Raw genomic sequence first — 21,934 nt, 5'->3', positions numbered from 1 at the left:
ATGATTGACCTCAAACCATTGAACTCTTTTTTCTGTATGTCTCCGCAGGTATACCATACCGACTCCTTATCTCCAGTATTCATTGCTTTAAAAGACAAGGGCTATTTGATGAACCTTGTCGTCATGTGCCTCTCTTCTTGTGGATATCGACCGAAGATCCACCCCAATTTGCGGATTGGAACCGTACCAGATCTAACGCGCATTTTTTTCTTCTTCAATTTTCTGGCAATGACATGTTCATGCTTGGGTATGATGCTGCACATCGTTAACGGGCTCACTTGCATCGATGGTAATCGATTTATTCACTATGTAATCGCAAACTAATTGATCAAAGACAACAAACATATCTTTCTAAAATAACAAGAAAAGAAAATAACATCGCGCGAACTCCGCATTTGTTGCCCCCGCAATTAGCTCTATCCCCGCGGTCTACCAGCAGTGAAATGACGACGACACAAGAAACCGACCTTGACTTGAGGTTAAGGCCAGCCGAACAAAGTTGCAAGGAATGCCGCAGGCGTAAGGCAAGATGCAATCGGGGGATACCGACTTGTGGTCTGTGTCTACGATACGGAAGGCATTGTCTTTATGAGAAGCATTCTCGGACACCTTTGACGCGCAGGCAAGGCTACCAACATTTTGCGTTTTGTTTAATTGTACTAATTTTGTTTCGATAGGCATCTAACTGAAGTTGAGGAGAAGCTGGAGAGAGCGGAATCACTGATAAGACAAATGCGCCGTTCCCAACCAACACAAAACCAAGTCGACGCCGGCAGTACTACTCCGATTCTTAATATAACTCCCTCGCACTCAAGTGACGCTTTTGCCGCCTTTTGTGATCTTGATGACCGGCAAACAACCGAGGATGATAGGTCGTTTTTGAACGCCCAGGAAGACCTTGATATTACACGATTTCCGTCATCGCCGGAAAAAGTGAAATATACACAACGAAATAGCACCACGCCCACAACAAACTCTGGCCAAAGCTCGAATGGTATTCTTGAAACTCCACCAAAAGATGAATTTGAGTGGGATGAGCAAAATGTGATACAGAATCCCTCCCCAGAGGCCAATGCAATAGCCGAAGATGGGGAAGAGGAACAAGTTGCGGACGGAATGGCATCTTTAACCGTAAATGAGAAAGAAGCCGGATATTTGGGTGTTGCTTCAGGTGCCGCAGTTCTCCGTATTCTCGGATCGAATGTGAAATTTCGAACTTCGCGAACAGAATCAGCTACCAGTTCACATTATGCGCCGTTGGTGATTCAGCCAGATGCGAATCGACATGTTGCGGACGCCATGATTGACTCTTATTTTCGAGTATACCATGTCAGTTACCCGATAATTCACGAGCCTACATTTCGCGCACAGTATTCCGAGGTTATTCCTCAGCCTCATGGTGCGTCCTGGCATATCCTTGTCTATATTGTTGCCACAATCGGGGTATATACTTCATCTTCTAATCTTAATGATCTTGACCTTGCCCTATTCTCCCATGCTAAATCAATGCTTTCCTTTGATTATCTTGAGGTCGGCAACATTACACTTGTGCAGGCTCTTACATTAATCTCCAATTATCAACAAAAGCGCGACAAGCCCAACTCGGGTTACAACTATCTTGGCCTTGCTGTACGAATGGCTACTGGTCTTGGTCTACACAAAGAATTTCCGGGGTGGAACATTTCACCTCTGAAAATGGAGATTCGTCGTCGGATTTGGTGGGCTTTGTGTGTCTTTGACGTAGGCGCAACCATTACCTTTAGTCGGCCGATGGTGTGGCCGTATGAAGGCGTCGAAGTGGCTTTCCCTCTTAATGTTACTGATAGGGTATGTTTTATAACATTCTATTTTAGTGGTTTCTGTAAATGGGCTTACTAGTTTCATAGGATCTGACGGCCAACTCCAAGACTTACCCTCCGGAGAGAAACGAAGTGACTCCATATACAGCAGTCAGCACACAGGCTCACTTCCATGTCTCCACAAACGATATATACTCCCGTGTCATATCGAAGCCTTTCCCAACCGCTGAGGAACTTCTCAACTTGGATACTCAGTTACTTCAACCATGGGTAGCCGGCCTCCCTACCTATTTCAAAGACGACAGCGTTGTTGACCCCAGATTTGCTCTCCCACACGCGGTTATGCAATGGCGGTATCGAAATTTTCGGATTATTATGTACCGTCCCACTGTTATACGCATGGCGCTTAATGCGCGAAATGGACGGGACGAATCTTCCCCTGCAAATATCCAGGCTTATCATCGATGCCTCGATGACGCAGAATTTACGATCAGATCAATAAACGAATATTGGTCGAGAAATGAGCACAATAGATTGGCTTCTTGGTACGCCCTGTAAGTTATCCCTTGATTGCAAATGTTTTTTTGATGTTCCACATGCTAGAGCAGCTGGACGTATCTACATCGCTGACCTCGTGGGCTTCAATAGGTATTTCCTCTTCCAAGCCTCCCTCATTCCCTGCACATGCCTTCGAAACTGTCCTTCTGCTCTGGAGGCTACAGCCTGGTGTGAACAAGTGTCAATGACATTAGAAACAATCCGCGCAATGGCCACCACAAATACGAGCTCTGGCCGATGTTATCGCATCATCATCGATCTTTGCGGCCAGTACCTGACGAACGCAAAACAATTTGAAGAGCCAATAGATCATTCGCTACAGGCTCAGGCTCTACCAGCCAATATAAATGAAGACTTTCCTGCTGCTATGGACGATGTTCACCCCACAGGACATCCTCTAGAACAGCCCGAGCCTATTGACGAAAGCCCGCAGACACAGATCAGTCATCTCTTCCCAATGATGTGGCCGAATGTGACAGCGCTGGAAGCCGCTGACGAAGTGATTGGTGACGATGCGTGGCTGGAATTCCTTAGAGCTGGATCTGGGGAAGAATATTCGGTATGATACATAGCAAACATTCATAGTTATAAAAATCGATATCTATCGAGATAAATACTGCGTGTTTATAAAGGTCCTGTAAATAGCTATTCCCCGTCACGGTTAAGGCTGTATAAATATCATGAGTTATTGCTCAAACCAAGGATCATTCAAAATGTCCTTGACCGAGGCTCTAGAAGAAGGCTCAAACCGAAGCAACCTTCCAATAATTTGCCCTAAATTAACAATGTCTTCCTTAGTCAGATCTTCTTTGCGTTCGCCGTCAAAATACATTTCTTCCAGCCATTCTTGTAACGTGGATCCCGAAGGTTCTGCGGTAAATTCACCGTCAAAAATATCCGTCGAGTCTCTCCATCTCTCGGGGATCGTATCGCTTGCCATATCTTGCATTTGACCAACAAGAATTTTTGGTGTTATCAAAAAACTGTCAAATGGCGGTTGACCCACGAAAAGTTCAAAAAGCTATCGCACCTGTTAGAAAAGTTCTTAATAGGTTCGAGATCTCGGCTATTTCACCTACCATACAGCCTAAGCTCCATAAATCCACACGATGATCTAGATGATCTCTAAATATTATTTCAGGTGCCCGAACTGGTAGCGGAGTGTGAAGGGTCTGTGGAGGAGAGCTCTGAAAAAATGATTCCCCGAAATCGACAATCTTGATACTGGGGAGCGATGGGAAAGGTTTTGGCCAATATACAGCAGGTCTAACAATATATTCCGGTACACCTGGGCCTAGTGCTTTTCCATCGCTCCTTTGGACATAGCCAATTTCTGGCTTCCCTAATTTCGCAGAAACTTCGTCCTCGGGTAAATCGTCTATGCAAGGCATGGTAAAGGCCAAGTTGCGTGTGTGAAGATCTAAACCTAATAAGCACTATTGTGAAGTATGATGGAACACGAAAATGTTTGAATCTCACCGCCATGGCAAATTTTGTGTTGGTGTAAAGCGTCAAGTCCAATGAGAGCTTGTTTCGCAATGGACTTAGCAAGCTTTCCCGGGAGCCTACCATCTGTAAAGCGTGCGTCAATTACGTCTGTGACGCTAGGTCCCAGGAGTTCAAAGACGAGGCATTTATGAGTCCCATTTGGGCCCTCTAATTGAAAATCGTCAAGAATGCACATCACGTGTTGAGGACTAGGGCGAATCGACGATAATGTTTTCATAATATAGGTTTCTCGGTTTCCACTATCCTTCTCACTCTCTGAAACAGAGATTTTGACCGCAACATAGGTGCCATTGCTGAATATTATTTATCAGTTTCCCTTGGCCAGGTAGGGTAGCCAATACAACCTTCGATCTCTCGCAGCCCACACTGTTGAATAACCCCCCCATCCCAACTTATGCAGTACCTTGTACCTTCCTTCCCTTAAGATACTCCCTAAGGTAACGGGATGATACCCTCCTTTTCGATAGCGATGAAGGGGCTCAGCGTCAACGGGAGAGAAATACAAGGTCGGACCTATTCCAGAAGACATTGAAAAAGTTGACGCGAAACGACACGTGACACAAGCCTGAAAAACAACGGGACATTTGAAAACCATTGAATGGGACACCCTAAACATAACGTATGTCATGCTTGAGGAAAATTTAGTTTTGAAGGAATATCGAGCATCGAGGAGAGGAGGCACGGGAGCAAGTCACAATAGACTGGGAAGACCGGCCCAATCACATGCTTATAATACGCGCCATCAATATTCTCCACTTTTTGGGCCGAGCAACGATTGGCAGCGCCTCCCCGAAAACATAATTGGATGGGCGCGTATGGGTTCAATCCTAACGCAAAGGGTGCATATGGCGAAAAAAGAAAATTAGCGAATGAAGCGATGAGATACCGGGTGAAAGCACATTTGTGACTATATGTTACCAAATATTAGCGAGGATAGGGGTACATAAATTGGGCCTTTCCCTCCAGGAGGATAGTGTTGGTTTCTGTGAAGCTACATATACATATTTGTTCCAATCATCAATTGATACGTGTACACACGCAACCATTGATACCTCAAAAGACAACATTGAAAAATGTCCCCTATTCCTCGAAACCTTGTCAAATTTACACAAAGAATCCACAATCCTGCCCTGCGAAATCTCACCCTGACTCTTATCGAAGAGGCTACTCGGAAGCCTGACCTCGCCCATTTCACAATTGCGACTCTCAAGTAAGCAGTGACCATACCTCTAATCTAGCGATTCTATGACGCTTATCAACTTAGAAACACGGATCCTGGGCCGCATAGTACAGTTTTACTGGCAACCGAGGAGCAGTTTCAAAACAATAAGGGCCAAACCGTTCATATTTACCACGATGATCAAGGTCACTATGACGGCCATACGCTTTCAGGAAAGAGAGAACAAATCCTCAGATGAGTGAAATATTTTTCGAAATGAAAGTATAGAACGTTGGAGTGCGACACATGCCTATCAACTTTCTACGCCTCTCTCGCTGATAAAGTATTTGGAAATCGGGCAGCAAACATTGATATTTCTTGGGGTAAACTATTTCTACTGTAGCTATTTATAACGAGTTTGGTTTTGGCTGTATTAGCCAAGAATTTCTCACAACAGTCCCTTTACACAAGTTTCCGCTGCTTCTTTTAATGGTAAACCTCCAAATGGCCCGTCAACTCTATTGATGTAGACCAAAGAGTATGGGTACCTATGTCAGTAACAAATAGAAAAGTGACGCTGGATATGCGAGAACATGTGATGTATGAGAAATGAAGCACACGAGGCAAGTGTTTTGAAGCACATATTGGCTTCCCTAATAAGTTGTCGCTCGTTCAATTAATCGTAAAATTTCGGTAATGCCTTAGCGAGGCATGTACGTTGGTATTTCGGGGTTAAGTATTGTGCATTAGCTTCGATAATGTCCTCCAAGGATCTAAACATGAGACAAGAGTATACCCATAATTAAGCGATGTACGACCAAAACGAGAAGCTGTATGTTCATGGTTACTGGATTCGCGCTAATCTGGCTACGACAAAGCGGGCGCGAAGATGCATCATCCATCGACCTATCAACGTGCTTACCCCTATTATCCACAGCTAAGGATCTTTTCGGAATGTTAATTAAGATATGATGATTGGACGCTGAAAGTTTTGATTAGCCGCCAACGGCCTCATCCCTTGGTGTCAGATGATGCGCCGAATTATAATCGCTTGGCATCGCAACTTCAATCATATTAAACAACCGAGTGCATTTGAATCGACACCACCCACACAGTATCAAAGAGACACAATGCAGTCAATTCACATAAATACATACTCGGAGCCAAGCGGCTACCAGCTGGGCGAGCTGGCCAAGCCCGTCATCGAGGACGATCGCGATGTGCTTATCAAGGTGCACGCGGGGAGCGTGAATCCGGTCGACGTCAAAATGGCAGTCGGTGTCCTGAAAATGGTCACCCCGCTGCAGTACGGCCTAACTCACTTAAATTATCAAAGTATTTACTAACTAATTTGGAAAGGTTCCCATACAAGATTGGCTATGATTGCGCGGGCACGGTCAGCGAAGTCGGCTCGGCAGTGTCGCGATTCAAGGTCGGCGATGAAGTCTATACTCGACTTCCCGGATCACACCGCGGTATACAACTCCCTATTAGATGAATAACCGGGCTTTACTGAACAATAACAGGTGCATGGAGTGAGTACGCAAAGGCACCAGAGAATTTTTTTGCACTCAAGCCGACCAATTTATCGTTTGATGATGCGGCATCAATTCCTCTAGCTGCGGTGACGGCATTCCAGGCATTACAGTCCGCTGGAGATCTCAACGGAAAGACGGTTTTTATTCCTGCGGGATGTGAGTAGATATTCCTATATAAATAAGAGATTCTGCTGATAGAAAAATAGTGAGCGGGACAGGTGCATATTGCTGTCAGTTAGCGAAGAACGTCTTCAAAGCCGGCAAAGTTATCACCACAGTGTCAACATCCAAAGTGCCAAAAGTGAAAGAGTTGCTTGGTGAAGGAGTCGTCGATGAGAGTAGGCCGCCATCCCTCCTTGATTCGATATGAATACCCCCAAAAAAAATATATCTAACAACTACAACCAATAGTTATCGACTACACAAAAGAAGACCCAAAAACTACTATCCCATTAGGCTCTGTCGACTTTATGTTTGACACTGTCGGCATGGCCATGCCTTATCTATGTTTATTACGTCCAAAGACAGGTCTAGTCATATCTATCTCGCTGATTCCATCCGGAGATAAGCTTGCGGCCTCTGGCGAAGTGCCAGTTCCATTCATCCTTCGAAAAATTCTCAATTTAGTCGATGCAATTAACAGATGGCGAGCTTCACGCTGGGATGTTACCTACCAGTACTTGTTCATGGACCCGAACGGAAAGGACCTGGAAGAAATCAAAGAATCAGTTGAGCAGGGGAAGCTGAGAGCCGTGGTTGGCACGAAGGTTCATTATAAGGACATTGACGCCGTTAGGGAGGCCTGTGGCGTCGTATTCAACGGTAAAGGAGGAATCGGAAAGACGGTTATCTCGTTTGATTAAATCATGATGCATTTAATGCTTTGTTTTCGGGCGCTTTCAACGTTATTTTTGAACACACTATCAAAGTTGTAACTCTAATTAATATACAATCTATAGCTTCAGTATTGAGCCTTTTCACTCACAAAAAACTAGCGTCCAACCAAAAAATATTGATCGATATCAGATTGGAAGAACAAAAGACTTACTCACATAATGAAGCGCTCCCCAACCATAGCCTTTTAACAATTTTTACAATAACAAGTGCGAATATGAAGCTGAGAGCTCGTTACCTCATCTGGACTAGCGCGCTACGCGGGGACGAACCTGTCATTCTTAAAATATTTTTCACCTCAGCGCGTCATTCACTTGTAACACGGCAAATTATCTGAGTTAGGAGATATCTTTCTTCACAATATAATCTCTTTCGACGTGGGGATATCGCGATAATTGCAGTTTTCTTCCCAAAAAAGTCCCCATTGTTGGAAAACCGCCCGGTCTCAAGTGACGTCAACATCATCCCTCGGCTCCAAATCCTACCGCGTCAACATGGGCTCATCCTCATATGACCGCGACAAAGTCGTTTCTTCAGTTTCAAACCTGTACAAGCTTTTAACTAAGCTCCCCTATGTTGACCCTGAAGCCCTTGTCTATCCACCAACCGTTGAAAACAAAAACGGCTGGACCGGAATCAACGAGACGGAGCTCCGCAAGCGTGGAAAAACCGACAGGATCGTCGACTTACTACGCCATTTACCATACCTAAGGCAACCCAAAGGCAATAATGAAGCTGATAACCATACGGCGGGAGACCATAAATGGATGATTAGCCCAGGTACCGTCACAATCGCTTACTGCGATGGAGACGTGTACGATGAAAAGATGGACCAAATACAGCCCACACCGGATCACTGTATTTGGCTTACAGACCTTGCAGGTGGTGATGATGGGACGGCATTGCTGTTAGATTCGCATATCGGTTAGTATTTCATGAAAAATCGTCTTTCTAAAAGGAAACAAACTCATAAAACTATGGGCTACAGGCACGATAACCGAATACTCGAAACTGGGGCAAAATATTGTGATAAGCCCCTCAGACTACCAAGAATTACCACTAGAGGACCGGTGGATGGCTCATACAACAATAGACGTGGTAGAATTCTTTCACATGTGGGAGAGAAAATATGATATCCTGGACTGGATGGCAGTATATCATGAGAAAGGCAAAGCTGGCACGGCTTTGTGGTATTGTGATATGAATACCAACTTATACGAAGATTCAGCGGAGTCTGATGATGATAGCTATGTCCCGGATTCAGAGGAAGACTACTCTTCGAGTGATGACAATGAATACGAATGGGATAGCGAGTACGAAAGTGAAACTGAGTACAACATTTCAGATGGAGAAGATTCTTCTGAATATCAGGGCTCGAAGGGTGACCTACAGTGGTTCAAGAGTCATGCCCAACAGGAAGATAGCAGTATGCTTAGGGAACAAACATCGGTAAGTGTCCACCTGATATTCAGTTTACTTTAAATTCTAATTCATAAATCCAAAGGCGGTCTTCGGCATTCATGTAATGAGTGGCTGGCCAGCCAATTTCGACAGAGAAATGTGTCAGAAGCAGTTGGCAGAATATGTGGACCGCACCGAGAATCTGGCACGATGATGTACCGAGTACTTATCCGCCTAGGAAATGGTTTTTTAGGCCACTGTCTATCCTTTTCGCAGTACGGTCCCGGGGAGTTCTGGTAATGGAGAACTCGAAAAACGATCATTAGCTATTTGCTAAGAAGGCTAACGTTGAATATAATGGAAATTCCAAGTGGCATGTCGTGGCTAAATATTCGCCACCCCATTTTTTCGCTCCTAGGGTTTCCCTAATGTCGGAAAATCTCCATTTTAGCCATTCCCATCCGAAGATTAGCTGACAGTAATATTGCGAGCGTTGAAAAGTAGTGTGGTCTCCGAAATAATAAACATGCCTACAACGGTACTACCATAAAACCCAAGTCCAACTCCACAGTCGGAAATTTTTTTCATTGGATAATATCAAGTAGTATACTTTAGGTGAACCAAGATTTTCATCCTGTCATTGCGCTATGTGGTTAGGTCCAAATAGAGGGGTTCTCACAGTAGGTCAAAACTGCATTTACGTTTCGTCTACCATCAAAAGTATCGTGGATATAACGAACAATTTCATTCGTAACCTTAAATCTTAACTCATTGTTCAATGTTTGGCTGAAAGCCAAGAAACAAGCGCGAGGGTGTATAATATTCCTGGTTGAAAGAATCTATGTACAACGTGGGCTTCTTCTATGTATAATGTAAATTTTCTACGAAAACAAAGACCAAAGTGAGTTCGGATATTTGAATCAGCAATCAGTCTTTCTTTAGGTAGAGGGTCCGCCAACGGTGATAGTCAGTGTCTTGGGGTTGCTTGATGAGACCACTCCAGACTCATTTTCACCAGCCGGATTGACGTCGTCATAAGAGAATGCATACCCTTTTCCGTCAATCTCGTGTTCGTGCACAAACTTACTGTAGTAGTTACTTGGTGGCGATGAATAGTAAGAAGTCGCCGGTGGACCAGGCTGGACGTTTCCGCCACTGAGCAAAAACGTAGCACGATTGAAAGCAGCACAGAGACGAGGTACCACCGCATAATGAGTGGGATTGTCGCTTTTTTGCAGAGCAAATGTTCCGGTATTGCAGCTGAAAATATCCCCTGCAGAGGGTTTCGGATAGTCGCGGTTATCACCATCGCAGGTCAGGCTGTCTCCACTTGTTGTGCAAGAGACGCTGTCAGAGGAGCCCTGGGTATTGACAGTGAGCGAGCCATTGCCACCGCCACCGCCAAAGTTCGAGTAGACTGTGTCGATATAGCTGGTGAAATAGTCGGAAAATGCCTCTTTGTTGCCATTCTCGATATATTGATATGGAGATAGGACACGAAGATAGTTTGAACTGTTATCCGACATGCAAAGGCTACTCCAAGGATAGCCGTCCTGTGAGCTTTGGGAATCGAGGCTCGAACAGATGCTTGATACAGCATCTGGCTGAAGGCCGAGTGCAGTCTGAACGGATCCGTTCGTAGTCACCAGTGACATACCCAAGATCAAACCAACAAAGTCAACGTAGCTTATGTTGGCGTATATACCCCCCTTAGCGGTGTTTGTCAGCTCAACAAATCCCCAATTGACATCCGCGTTGGGGTCAGCTGGGTTAACAGGGGAGGGCTCAGCGAGAACAGAGCCGCTAGAGCCGTCATTCACGACGAAGAATTGAAGTTTTCCAGAAGCAAGATATACTCGTCCTGACGAAACATATCCAGGTAGGGTCACATTTGTGGTGCTTCCCTGTGCGCTGAGAGGGATGGCAATATCTGCATCAACGGGCGTTGGTTCGGTGGACGATGCAGCAGGCGGATAAAACCATGAACCATCGGATGCGAGCATAACGACATTGTCGTTGCTGTCACGACCAGTAACATAGGCACTTATATCACCCTCGCCCGCTCCAGCCATATTATTCACGATGGCCAAAGGAAGCTGCCCCCCAGAATCCGTAGGAGTAGAATTGGTTGCGCCACCGGAGATGAAAGAGCCGCTGAGAGTGTTTAGTTCACCCAAAACAACATCTTTGGCACTTCCGGCATAGATTTTCGTTGGACCAGCAAACGATTGTTCTGCCATCAAGGCAGCAATAGCGCATGCCCACTTGGAAAGGCGACACATGATTGATATCAGGTATTCGTAAATGAATGTATGAGAAGGACTCGCTGTAAAATCGTAGCAGAGGTTTTCTTCACCGATGGACTCATTAAATGAGCTGGACAAGGATCTCGAAGAAAGAACAGATGGAAGAATAAAATGTTCCGACTGCAGGTACCGTTTGCTTTATAGCCCATTCCCCCGGTTTCGAAACATCTTCTATTCTTCTCGCCTTGTAATTCTCCTATTGGCGCTTAAGTATCTCAAATTGGTCTTCATTATTTGGTAGTTCGAATTAAAAAATACAAAATAGTGGATTTCACCTTTCCAGGGTCACATGGCCGATACTTATTTGGAAAGATGGCTATGTGAATGGGTACCATCTTGGTGGGAGGTCGAAGAATTTTCCCATGACAGTCAACTAGACTTGTAGTTGGCAGAAGAGCATGAAAAATTCTGGGAAACCCCTTGACAAAGGCCTCGAGGATCCCCATCCTTCTCCATGAGGCATTATTTTCTGCTATGTGAACAGTTGATTGGAGTGCTACATTTCTGGGGTATTCTAAAGCTCCACTCTGAAAAAAGGCTCATCACCGGCGTCTCTTACTATTTTGTCCAGAAACTCCAGGTACTAGCCATGAATATTGGGCAGGAGGACAGAAGTACTAAAAGTATGGCAATTCCCCGAAGTAGCCCCAGTCCTCAATGCACCGCTGGCTCAACGTTGGTCATGAACCATAGATTAAAGTATGGATTAGCGTCTCTATGGCACAGGTTTTAAATAAGCTAGTTTTGTTATCCTATCACACCTTTGCCCACGTTACTACACTGAGCTAGGGGAAAACGCCACCAATGTGCCTAGACGAAGTTATACCGATGTGCGGTTGGGCCAGCCAGTGGCCATGGTATGAGTAGCGCCACTGCGTGATAGTCTAGACATTATTGTATATAATAGATAATAAACGTCACGGGAAAAGAGACGAATGCCGGGGATATGTTCTTATAGCCATCACAAATCTGGCTAAGCTAGCCGTTAACTACGGTGCGTTGCTACTTCACCTATTTGGGTTGAAGTGGCGATTTTCATTGTCATTTATACGAATACGTTGTCTAGAATCGTAAATAAAGAATTAATTAATAGACTAGATAGTATGCATATTAATGTAGACTAGTGTCTTTAAATTACCCAGCTTCTTCGGGAAATATTTAATCTACACCAGACCATAACCCACGTACACTCAGCGCTACACTTAGCCCTCCAAGTATCATCAACGTAATTTCAAATTATCAAGTTACAGCTCGAACCAGTGCATTTAAAAAAAAAAAAAAAAGAAATTTAAAGCATTCATTAGAAACTAGTAATATATTTGTGAAATCGTCCGGCCATCAAAAAGCAGCCTAATCCCGTGCGCCGGGATGGCATCTAGATCACCCGACGTACGCGGTAACGCGGGATATACGTCTTCCGGGTTACACACGCACCATTTCCGGTAATCAGAAGCACGGATGGCGCAAAACTTTATAAAAATTTTAATTCTACAGTATGGCGAGATTTGGAAAAAGAGTAGGTTAAGAAATGCCTTCGAAACACCCGACATCCGGAGCACTTCTAACCTCGCATGACATGTACAGAGTAAGCAAAAAAAGCAAATCGGTATTGTTTACATGCGATGCCACTATCACCATATTCGGTAAAACTAGGTGCAATCAGGACGCGACTGGTGCTAAAAGTTCGCCTCGCGACGGGCTGTGCTCTGTCACGATGCGTTGGCGCCAATCCTGGCCACAAATCGTTACACGGTTTTCGTGAGGCTCAAGGCTGAGTCTGCCTGACGGCGAATTTATCTATAGCTGTTCCCTTTATTTTGCTCTTGATTTTAATTTTGTGACAAAACACAAATGTCTACTTTGTATATTCCAAGTACATGATAGACGGAGGCACAAATGGCACATATGATACGCGCCCAAACAGTGCCTGGCGGAGCAGGGGCCAGCCAAGTATTTCTGCATCCTCCCAATAGCGATATTGATGTTAAATATCTTGAAGAGAACGGTTTGCCACTTTCCAATGTTCTTTCCTCTATTGGGGTATTTCTCACTGTCTTGCAGACCGCAAACAGTATCCGTCGCGCTCAGGCAGTTTAAACCAGGCGATAAGAGAATATGTATGTTACTTCACCGACTCCCACGAAAATTTCCAATATATTAATCTATCCATATATACAGGGCCGAAAAAAATCTCGAAGAATCGTCATGTTTGTTTTCACTCCGTTATCTTCTTATTTTTTTTCTTTCGGGCCTGTTTGATCTAACCTTATTTATGTCAACTAGTTTTGCTCAGAAGGATGCGTTTAATGGGTATCAAGATAACGCATTTCTTCCTCCTCGCTTCCGGTCTGTCATTGACGAGGACTTGAACGGCATGTTTGGCTTATATCATCACGATGATGATTTCACGAATTCCGAGGATGCCAGTTACGGTGTGTATTCGACTCATTCATCGCTCTTGCTTGTTTTGGGACTATATCCTGATACGCTGTGTTAGATACGTGGAGTACTTTTAAAGTGAAACATACATATCAAGGAGATAATTATCTTACAATCGATTATCATTGGTCCCAGATCTCAGTACTGGTACGGCAGTCTAAGAACAGACAGTTCGTCTTGTTTGTTGACTGTCCGTCCTCGGTGGCTAAAAACATAACCGAGAATCTCTCCCGAGGCGCGAAAGAATTAAAACATATTGATGATCCCTTTATTTGGCATACGACATTGGTTGAAGAACTAAGAGATGTGTATGACAATGCAGTTTGGGAGATGAGACACGTCATCAGAAACCGAGAAAAGGTCTTTTATCCCGCGTTTAATATTCGACCTACAACTAACAAAGCATAGAACCGGGATTATAGTTGGGTTCTTGGCAACCAAAAAACCGCGGCGTCGTTGTATAAACCCGATATTACGTACCTGAAGGAAGTTGCACGCCACCTAATACATATCAACGAGGCATTTCTGGTAGCAGGTGACACGTTGGAAAGCATAATGCATCACCACGTCAACTATCTTCGAGAATGCGAGAGGGTAGAAGCTACTACTGCTGTTGCTCCCGAGTTAGCAGCAGATCGCCAAAAACTGCATTCTCGGATTCAAGAGAGGCTATATATTGCCAACAAGGAAATAAGAGCTATAAAAGTACGGGCCTCGACTTTAAGTGAAAGACTGGACAACGAGATTGATCTTGTAAGTGCGATAATAAAAATTAGAAATATAGTACTTATGCTCAACAGTACAATCATCAACTGTCTATTGCCATTGCCGAAAGCACCCGTCGTGATAACGCGACAATGCAGGCTATGACGCTGATCGGCGTGTTATACCTACCAGGGACATTCATTTCTGGGATCTTTGGTAGCAACTTTTTCGACTACAGTCCCGGCAGTAACGGTCCTGACTGGAACATGTCTAGCAAATTTTGGGTATATTGGGCAGTAACGATCCCGCTTACAATATTGACATTTCTGAGTTGGGCTGTACCAGGCTACATGGTCAAGCTATGGAAGCAGGCGGTGATAAGAATTAAGTCACCAAATATCTGGGCTAGAATTTCGCCCACCATGTCTTCTTCGAGGAAAGCAAGTGATCATACAGAGGAAAAGATACCTCAAGTGTGAAGATTTTGGTTTCCTGACCTAATCTCATATTTTTTACTATTAAATATGTGGATATGTGTGACTTCATTTCGGGCTTATAAATGTCAAATTTCGGTTTTTATTCCTAGACATCTATTTCTTTGTAAATTCCGCTTCAAGTTTCAGTAGTTCTCCAAGGGATATCATAAATGCTTCGCCTTCTGACTCCTTTAGTGGAAGTAGTGGTTTTCTCGGCGCGGCACCATATCCGTGAATTTTATTCAAAGCATATTCTCGGGCAGGTTAGTAGATGATCTATGTAAAGGGACAAAAGGAAAATGGCTTACTCATTGCACGAATGCCACCAGGAACTGCAGCAACATCTACCCTGGATAAAATTGCTTGTAACCTTGTGGCTTCTTTTGTCTCTTTCATGGTCAAAGATGGTTTATTGAGTAAATCCCATAACCTCATAGAGGCTACTGGTGCGAAGTTTGGAATGCCGCTAACTGTTCTATGACCACCACATTGCATCCATGGTGTCAAATCTGCAATTAGTCCATCGAGTAATAAGAATGGAAATGATCGACTACTGTTTATGACAGGATTATCTTGAATCTCAGACGTGAGACGGACCAATTTCCCGATGCTACCGCCGCATCTATTGTCACACTAGTCAGTTGGGTATTTTTGAGGAGTTCTTAACTACTACGTTAATTTGACACCACATAAATTCGGTGCTCGGTTCATGGCCTCAGTAATTACCGCAGAAGGCATATCTTGGCCGCCAGCGTTTGCTGGAAAGTTGTACAATAAGAGTGGTATCTTGAATTGGCTGTTAATAACATTCAATAGCTGCAGCATTCAGTACAAGTAAAAATCTCTGAACCTACCGGTGATCCTTCACATATATCGATATAATATTGGACAACTTGTTCTAGATCAGTGTTTAGGCTTGCAGCGTAATATGCAGGCAAGATGACCATCCCCGCATCTCTACAATATCATAAGCATGAAACGTGATAGAGTAAAGAAAATAGACTAAAGAAAACGTACGCTCCGGCGTCCGCCGCTGCTTGTGCAAGTTTAATTGTTTCTCTTGTACTTAAACCTCCAACACCGGCTACAATTGGTGTTGCTTCGAGTTTCGCTTCGTCCAATGTGGACCTAATGAATCTGATCAAAGCCGTCAGTTCATCAAAGCTCTTCTAAAAATTAGATTTTCTGTCTCTGGAACTATGGATATATGGAATATTTACCAAGTGCACGGCCTCTCCAAGTGAACCAGCGCCTACAGGGACTTGGGCAACATGTAAGCTCGTTTCAATACGCTGCCGATATGAAGAACTCACCCATGCCCTTGCATGCTAGATCTATGAAAAATTGTTAGAAAACATTGTAATTGTACGAAATGAAAAACAGTAATGGCGATGACTCACTAAGGAGATGCTTTTTGTAGCTATCATAATCGAGTTCTTGATGCTCATCGAAGAAAGTCGGTAGTGGTGCGTAGACGCCTGGTCTCAGACGTCGTTTGGTACCAGAATATGCCATTTTCAAAAATTATTTTGTGAAAAATAATTCATCCGCTGTGTTTCCTTCATATATATGATAAATAGTAGATAGACTGTTAATAATCGCTGGTGTCGGGCGCATCGACCTTGATCCGTTCATTTCTAGGGCACTTGATAAGAACAGCGGCAAGTTGCCGATGTACCGATGGACCGTCTTACTTATCAAACACCAAAGGTCTGTTATCATGATAAGGTTTCGAGGCAGACCCGCATTTGGTATGGTATTAAACTGCTGCGATTATTCGCGTTCAAGCATGGGGTTTACGGCATTAAATACGATCCTAATAACCCCCTCTTGAGGAGTCCTTCCACTACGGACCCGTCGTGGTGGAAAAACAGCTTCGACCGATTATGATTCCGGAAGAGGTAAAAATGCTATGGCCTGTTCTCACACCAGAAGGACAGCATTGCGCTCCGAGGCGATGACACACCTGTCTTCGTAGGTAGTGTCGTGGAAAACTATGAGATCTTACTTCAAGATCATGGTCTAAAACGGCAACTAAAGGTAATACCCATTCAATATTGAAGTGGTCATGATATATTTATTCAATTGAGCTAACATTCTAAACATAGCCGTGTGATATGTACGATAGAGCAAATATGAAGTGACTAATGTTAGGATTCTGACAAACCCGTGAAGTCAGATGATTGCCCTTGGTGGAGTTAATGTAAGTAATCTTGTTTTCCGGATAATTTGTATTATTTCTCGCTAATAGTAGCTTTAACAGGTAAATCAGAGTCCGTTGGGTTATCGGTCTAATGTTGCATATGTCCTATACGCACCTCGTGTGTTGAAGTATCAATTGATATCAATTGATGTTGAGAACTCAATGAATTTCAATGTTATCTCCAAGTCAATCATGGCAGAAAAATGGGGCTCACAAGAATTGTGTGTTTACTCAATTGAGCCTCATCTTTATTTCAATCAACTAACCAAGTCTAGCTATGATGAGGAGCAGCCTTCGAATAAGGCTCGTCGTGTTGCTCGTGCATGTTTACAGGTCCGTCCAAACTTGTTGAGTGTTGGTGGATTAACACCCGACTTAAATATTAAAAACAAATCAGTGCCGTGCGCGGAAACAACGCTGCTTACCTTCATCAGAGGCAGTTAACCTAAGGGTATGATAATCGCCTAAAGTTTCCCTGAGTTGATTCTTCTAAATTGACGGATCCTGATTTGAAAAATGTTAATCCTTTACAAATCTTTTTCTTCCAGCCAAAACTCACGTTTCATCATCTGCAATTTCGAATACAACATCCTGAGCCCCTTTCCATAAAACTAACTCCCCAAGCGACCGCAGATTTTCCTGTCCCTCTGTTATGGTCAAGAAATGGTTCGCCGCCAATGGGCCCATCTTGCTTGCAAATGAGACGCCTCCATAACAAAACAAGAATTCTGTTTCCGAGATACCACCGGGGTATAACAGTATTTGACCCGCTGCCGGATGGGCTGTATGGTTTTCAAAAGGAACCCCGAAATCTGTCTCGCCCAGTGGAATCCATAACCCTTCACCACTCCATCGTACGTGAATCAATTTTTGTCGATATGGGAGCAAGGCACGGAATAAGGACACAGTCTTTAAAGTGGCCGATGTCTCTAGACGGGCGAGAAATCGGTAGGGACCTGCAGTAATCAGGATAATGATACATAAACGTAGAATATATGGAGTGTGGAAGAAGGAAATACATTTTGCCTTGCGTGAACTCTCTTCGACGCCTCAAAATGTCGTTATCTCACATCCACATTCGGACATACGAAAACACCTGTCCAACGAATAAGAGCAGTAGACCCGATGCCATTCAAGATGGACTACTCACTTTTAAGCCTGTGTTTCAAAGCTGCGATTCAACCTTCGGTGCTGAAGTATCAGGGGTAAATTGGAGCGAACTGATCCCCAAGGAGATAGTGGCGCAGGTGAGAACACAAATAATCCTATGGTTAGATTAACAACATAGGAGGAAATTATATTCTAATCTACCATCGTACAGTTAGTTATATTGCAAGATAAGTATGGGGTCTTAATATTTCGTCAAACTGGTCTAGATAATAGCCGTCATATCGCCTTCTCTCAGCAATTGGGTGAGAAGCTAGAAATCAACCCCTTCTTTTACGGACGTGAGAATGACAGGCTGGGTGAGCCATTGTTGTTCGACGTTGGAAAGTGTGTTCACATCTCCTTTTCTCTTTCTTTTGTACCCAGCTAATTAGTTGTGATCAAAAGTATTGAATTGGACGGCTCATTAGTGAAACGCGATAGCCGTAGGTGGCATCATAGTCTAGGGAACGCCCTGTGGCACACGGTTTGAATATTTCAAGTCTCAAACACTTCCTGTGGCGTTATTGACGTCTCATAAAGGACTCATCATATCATCAACAACGCTCCGAATATTCCGCTCCAAATATTCCATACTTTTGTCTCGTGGAAATCCGGTAAAGGGCGGATCTTGGACTCATTTTGCTGATATGCGCCGAGCATACTCCCATCTCCCGCAAGAGAAGAAAGAGTTGCTCGAGAATCTAATTGTAGAACATGAGTAAGTACATATTTTGGTTTTAACGCAACCGAAAAACTTCATCTAACCGACTCGTCAAGCTTATGGCACTCAAGAAAACTGGCTTCGCCGCTCGTCTAAGGAAATCCTCTACCACATGAGCTAGCAGCGAAGCCCCCCGCATATCATAAACTGGTACAGACTGCTCCCGACGACCGAAAGACAATGTATCTTGCTGCTCATGCAAAGAGAATTGTGGGTTACTCCTTGGAAGAGAGTCAAAAATTGATTTGGGAATTGATTGACTATTGCACGCAACCAAAGGTAGGACGATGTTTCTTTAATTTCCCCATGTTCCAAGATCTAATTTTCATGTGTATCATTCAGTATGTGTTTAGTATGGAATGGATATTCGGTGGAGACATGGTTTGGTGGGATAATAGACAATCCATGCACAGAGCAAACCCATACACTGAGGCAATAACAGCGAGAGATGTGCGTCGATCGACGATTATTGATGATGGCCCATTATCATACGGGGTTACAGAAGCCGAAAGGCTGGCTGCAGGGTCGACTTCTCCAATGGCAGCATAGAAAACCCTGAGTGTCTTTAGAATAAAAAGGTACCATCTACTATTGTTCTTTTACAAGACAAATGGATATAAATTTAACGACCTATGCCTGACTATTTAGCCTCAAAGCCTAGACTCAAGGCAAACTCGACGTCAATGCTAATGGTTGAAAATTTCCCCCGTGATTCTATCTCGCAGTCTCCACCAAGAAATTTAGATCTGGCCACGGAATATTTATCTCCTTCTTGGCGGACGGTCCAATCGTCAAGGAAATCTTCTTTTTAACCATGTCAATTTTCGGAAACGCATAATTAAGACGGACAGAATCAGGGACTTCGGAGCTTTTCGTAATCGTGTTTCGCTCCTGTTCTACTTTTGATCCAGTGATAATAGAGTCATAGTCCAGAGAATTTCCGGAGGCAGCAGCTTCTTCAATTTCGATGGCTTTCTCAGCTGCCATTGCAAGGAGATGACTGTTGAACACTCCTTCTTGGCGGGGAGCCGAACGCAGGATGCTTACTGCTTTTCGGCGAATAATTGGATCGCGACACAGGGTAGCGACTTCATAGAGCGGCAGTAATGCACCATTATCAAGACAGAAGGATGGCTGTATTTCATTGTCTTGTTTCATAGAATCAAAGGACCCAGAGGCACAACCAGACAATGGCATCTGGGTAGCAGAAGTCGTTTTAATCACTAAGCCCGCCAAAGAGACTATTTCAGCGAATATGTCATTGTATTCGTCCCAGGAAAAAGACGAAGTTTCATTCTTATATAAAGCCAGTTCGCTCGCCTTGGCGTATTCGTAATATATCATAAAATGCAGCCGATGAATCTTGATTAATTTGAAACCTAATAACTCTCTAGAATAGCCAAGGGATTCTTCGAAGTGGGAGAAAGCGGCGCACCATCGGGGAAATGAGAGTCTCATTTGCTCGAATAAGTATTTAGGCATTTCATAGGTTTTTCCAACCGATACAGAATGCATGATGTTGCGACAGTGTATCACGTAGCTGCCCTTTAGTGTATCGAGGCTGTTACCTGCCTCCGCTATGGAGATAAAGGATTCCGGGAATTCTGATGGAAAGCAGGGGACCTCAGGCATTTGGAGAGGGCCATGTGCTGGGAAATTTCCCTCGTCACGTGTCTACTTGTTGGTGAATACTTCATATCTTCAAAATGGAGAGCATGGACTGAATATAGACTTACTAAGGTTGCCATTTGGGAGTGTAAGTAAGCAAAAATTTTGCGTATACTTTCTATTTCCAAGTTTGACACTGTAGATGGAAGCAAGTAAGGATGTCGAAATGTGCCACAGCGGGCATCGTAATAGACCTCTCGTAGGATTTTGATACCACTTCGAACGTGATTGACGGCGGAGGCATAGTGGCCAGAGAGAATCTAAACTAATGAGCTGGAGTATCCCAAGCATTTTTCTAGAGGGGGTATACAAAGTAGTTCAATACGCTACAGAAATATGAGAGGGACCTACTTCAAAACATGTAAACAATATGCAAGATATCAAGCATACATCTAAAGTGACGTTTCCAAAACTGCCACAATCCGGAGTACTGTATATGGGGTTGTTGTTCGTCATACCTGATGGTTTTAGAAGGGACCTGATTGCTATCAAGTATTCATGAATGGTAAACGCATCTTGTCCATGACGCAGTAAATCGACTCCAATAGGACCCTGTCCGTTCTCAAAATTTTCGTGCAGCGATCCCACAGCAATCATGGCATGCCAGATTGATTTTTCGCGCTGGCTCGCTTGTAACACAAATGGACTCCAAAATATAGATCCGGAGTAGCCTGCCAAGGCTGGTGCTGTTCTTTCGTAGAAGTACTGGAAGCACCGTGTTTCACGGTCATTCTCAGAGAAGCCAAATGCTGATGGTGAGAATGTTGTCATACAACGACGACGGTAATTCTCTGGGGGACTCGAAGATCCATAGCCATCGCATTTGCGACCTGTAGAGGAACATCGCGTGCAATTTGGTCGAGTCTCGTCACATTTGATTCGCCGCTCTAACGGGTTTTATAAACGCAGATTAGAAATTCATTTCAGATTTCGTTATAGCAACCAATCAACGAATACTAACATACTTCTAAAAAAAATCATGTCGTCAACATTTAACACATCCGAGGCTTTCGGACATAACGCCAACCATTCAGCCAAGCAAGGGAATGACGCAGTTGACTGACTTACTTGCACGTCAAACAGCCCGTCTTGGACTTAGCTCTGTTTCTGTATGTCCCAGGCCCGTCCGACAGGGAATTGCCCGCCATTGTGGTCACTTCCAGCCACCTATTGCAATAGACGGTCTCGGCTTTCGGTGGGGAAACAAACTATCGATTGTAAGGTATTTGTGGATGAGAGACCCTCAGCTTAATGAATAGCCTAGCGATGTTTAATTTTAGTTAGGACATCTCATCCTCTCTGATATATATGGTAAATTGTACGTGATCCCTAGAAGCCTGGCAGTCTCAATCCACGGAACCGCGATCATCCGTCTTTTCTGCACTAGTCCAAAGTTATACAGTCAGCAC

At 43.9% G+C, this 21,934-nt stretch overlaps 12 protein-coding genes across 12 annotated transcripts; 7 read left to right on the top strand and 5 right to left on the bottom strand.

Annotated features, from left to right (window-relative positions):
• Window positions 1-732: 732 nt before the first annotated feature.
• Window positions 733-2,922, top strand: TRUGW13939_09266 (uncharacterized protein; the record flags this gene model as incomplete). The annotated part of the gene is made up of 3 exons (XM_035492391.1): window positions 733-1,827; window positions 1,887-2,353; window positions 2,403-2,922. 3 exons carry the CDS (start codon window positions 733-735, stop codon window positions 2,920-2,922), a joined length of 2,082 nt encoding a protein of 693 aa, XP_035348284.1.
• A 120-nt stretch (window positions 2,923-3,042) lies between these two features.
• TRUGW13939_09265 (uncharacterized protein) lies at window positions 3,043-3,748 on the bottom strand (the record flags this gene model as incomplete). The annotated part of the gene is made up of 2 exons (XM_035492390.1): window positions 3,043-3,378; window positions 3,437-3,748. 2 exons carry the CDS (start codon window positions 3,746-3,748, stop codon window positions 3,043-3,045), a joined length of 648 nt encoding a protein of 215 aa, XP_035348283.1.
• A 1,191-nt stretch (window positions 3,749-4,939) lies between these two features.
• On the top strand, window positions 4,940-5,284 carry TRUGW13939_09264 (uncharacterized protein; the record flags this gene model as incomplete). The annotated part of the gene is made up of 2 exons (XM_035492389.1): window positions 4,940-5,076; window positions 5,131-5,284. 2 exons carry the CDS (start codon window positions 4,940-4,942, stop codon window positions 5,282-5,284), a joined length of 291 nt encoding a protein of 96 aa, XP_035348282.1.
• Window positions 5,285-6,155: 871 nt separating this feature from the next.
• Window positions 6,156-7,426, top strand: TRUGW13939_09263 (uncharacterized protein; the record flags this gene model as incomplete). The annotated part of the gene is made up of 5 exons (XM_035492388.1): window positions 6,156-6,331; window positions 6,385-6,500; window positions 6,552-6,719; window positions 6,770-6,901; window positions 6,975-7,426. The coding sequence occupies 5 exons, from the start codon at window positions 6,156-6,158 to the stop codon at window positions 7,424-7,426; spliced, it is 1,044 nt and encodes a 347-aa protein (XP_035348281.1).
• Window positions 7,427-7,951: 525 nt separating this feature from the next.
• TRUGW13939_09262 (uncharacterized protein) lies at window positions 7,952-9,072 on the top strand (the record flags this gene model as incomplete). Its single annotated transcript, XM_035492387.1, has 3 exons — window positions 7,952-8,381; window positions 8,446-8,906; window positions 8,962-9,072. 3 exons carry the CDS (start codon window positions 7,952-7,954, stop codon window positions 9,070-9,072), a joined length of 1,002 nt encoding a protein of 333 aa, XP_035348280.1.
• A 724-nt stretch (window positions 9,073-9,796) lies between these two features.
• On the bottom strand, window positions 9,797-11,140 carry TRUGW13939_09261 (uncharacterized protein; the record flags this gene model as incomplete). The annotated part of the gene is made up of 1 exon (XM_035492386.1): window positions 9,797-11,140. The coding sequence occupies one exon, from the start codon at window positions 11,138-11,140 to the stop codon at window positions 9,797-9,799; it is 1,344 nt and encodes a 447-aa protein (XP_035348279.1).
• Window positions 11,141-14,158: 3,018 nt separating this feature from the next.
• TRUGW13939_09260 (uncharacterized protein) lies at window positions 14,159-14,787 on the top strand (the record flags this gene model as incomplete). Its single annotated transcript, XM_035492385.1, has 2 exons — window positions 14,159-14,356; window positions 14,404-14,787. 2 exons carry the CDS (start codon window positions 14,159-14,161, stop codon window positions 14,785-14,787), a joined length of 582 nt encoding a protein of 193 aa, XP_035348278.1.
• Window positions 14,788-14,898: 111 nt separating this feature from the next.
• On the bottom strand, window positions 14,899-16,299 carry TRUGW13939_09259 (uncharacterized protein; the record flags this gene model as incomplete). Its single annotated transcript, XM_035492384.1, has 8 exons — window positions 14,899-15,038; window positions 15,093-15,406; window positions 15,458-15,570; window positions 15,639-15,741; window positions 15,802-15,953; window positions 16,005-16,045; window positions 16,098-16,118; window positions 16,185-16,299. The coding sequence occupies 8 exons, from the start codon at window positions 16,297-16,299 to the stop codon at window positions 14,899-14,901; spliced, it is 999 nt and encodes a 332-aa protein (XP_035348277.1).
• Window positions 16,300-16,963: 664 nt separating this feature from the next.
• Window positions 16,964-17,431, top strand: TRUGW13939_09258 (uncharacterized protein; the record flags this gene model as incomplete). Its single annotated transcript, XM_035492383.1, has 3 exons — window positions 16,964-16,987; window positions 17,048-17,208; window positions 17,263-17,431. 3 exons carry the CDS (start codon window positions 16,964-16,966, stop codon window positions 17,429-17,431), a joined length of 354 nt encoding a protein of 117 aa, XP_035348276.1.
• Window positions 17,432-17,542: 111 nt separating this feature from the next.
• On the bottom strand, window positions 17,543-17,959 carry TRUGW13939_09257 (uncharacterized protein; the record flags this gene model as incomplete). The annotated part of the gene is made up of 1 exon (XM_035492382.1): window positions 17,543-17,959. A coding segment is annotated over one exon (417 nt), but the record flags the coding sequence as incomplete, so codon positions are not given.
• An 83-nt stretch (window positions 17,960-18,042) lies between these two features.
• TRUGW13939_09256 (uncharacterized protein) lies at window positions 18,043-18,626 on the top strand (the record flags this gene model as incomplete). The annotated part of the gene is made up of 3 exons (XM_035492381.1): window positions 18,043-18,234; window positions 18,309-18,481; window positions 18,542-18,626. 3 exons carry the CDS (start codon window positions 18,043-18,045, stop codon window positions 18,624-18,626), a joined length of 450 nt encoding a protein of 149 aa, XP_035348274.1.
• Window positions 18,627-19,571: 945 nt separating this feature from the next.
• TRUGW13939_09255 (uncharacterized protein) lies at window positions 19,572-21,296 on the bottom strand (the record flags this gene model as incomplete). The annotated part of the gene is made up of 3 exons (XM_035492380.1): window positions 19,572-20,531; window positions 20,594-20,785; window positions 20,916-21,296. The coding sequence occupies 3 exons, from the start codon at window positions 21,294-21,296 to the stop codon at window positions 19,572-19,574; spliced, it is 1,533 nt and encodes a 510-aa protein (XP_035348273.1).
• Between the last annotated feature and the right edge of the window lie 638 nt (window positions 21,297-21,934).

Source organism: Talaromyces rugulosus, chromosome V, assembly GCF_013368755.1.
Source record: "Talaromyces rugulosus chromosome V, complete sequence".
Classification (NCBI taxonomy): domain Eukaryota; kingdom Fungi; phylum Ascomycota; class Eurotiomycetes; order Eurotiales; family Trichocomaceae; genus Talaromyces; species Talaromyces rugulosus.
This window is presented reverse-complemented; position numbering and strand designations above follow the sequence as displayed.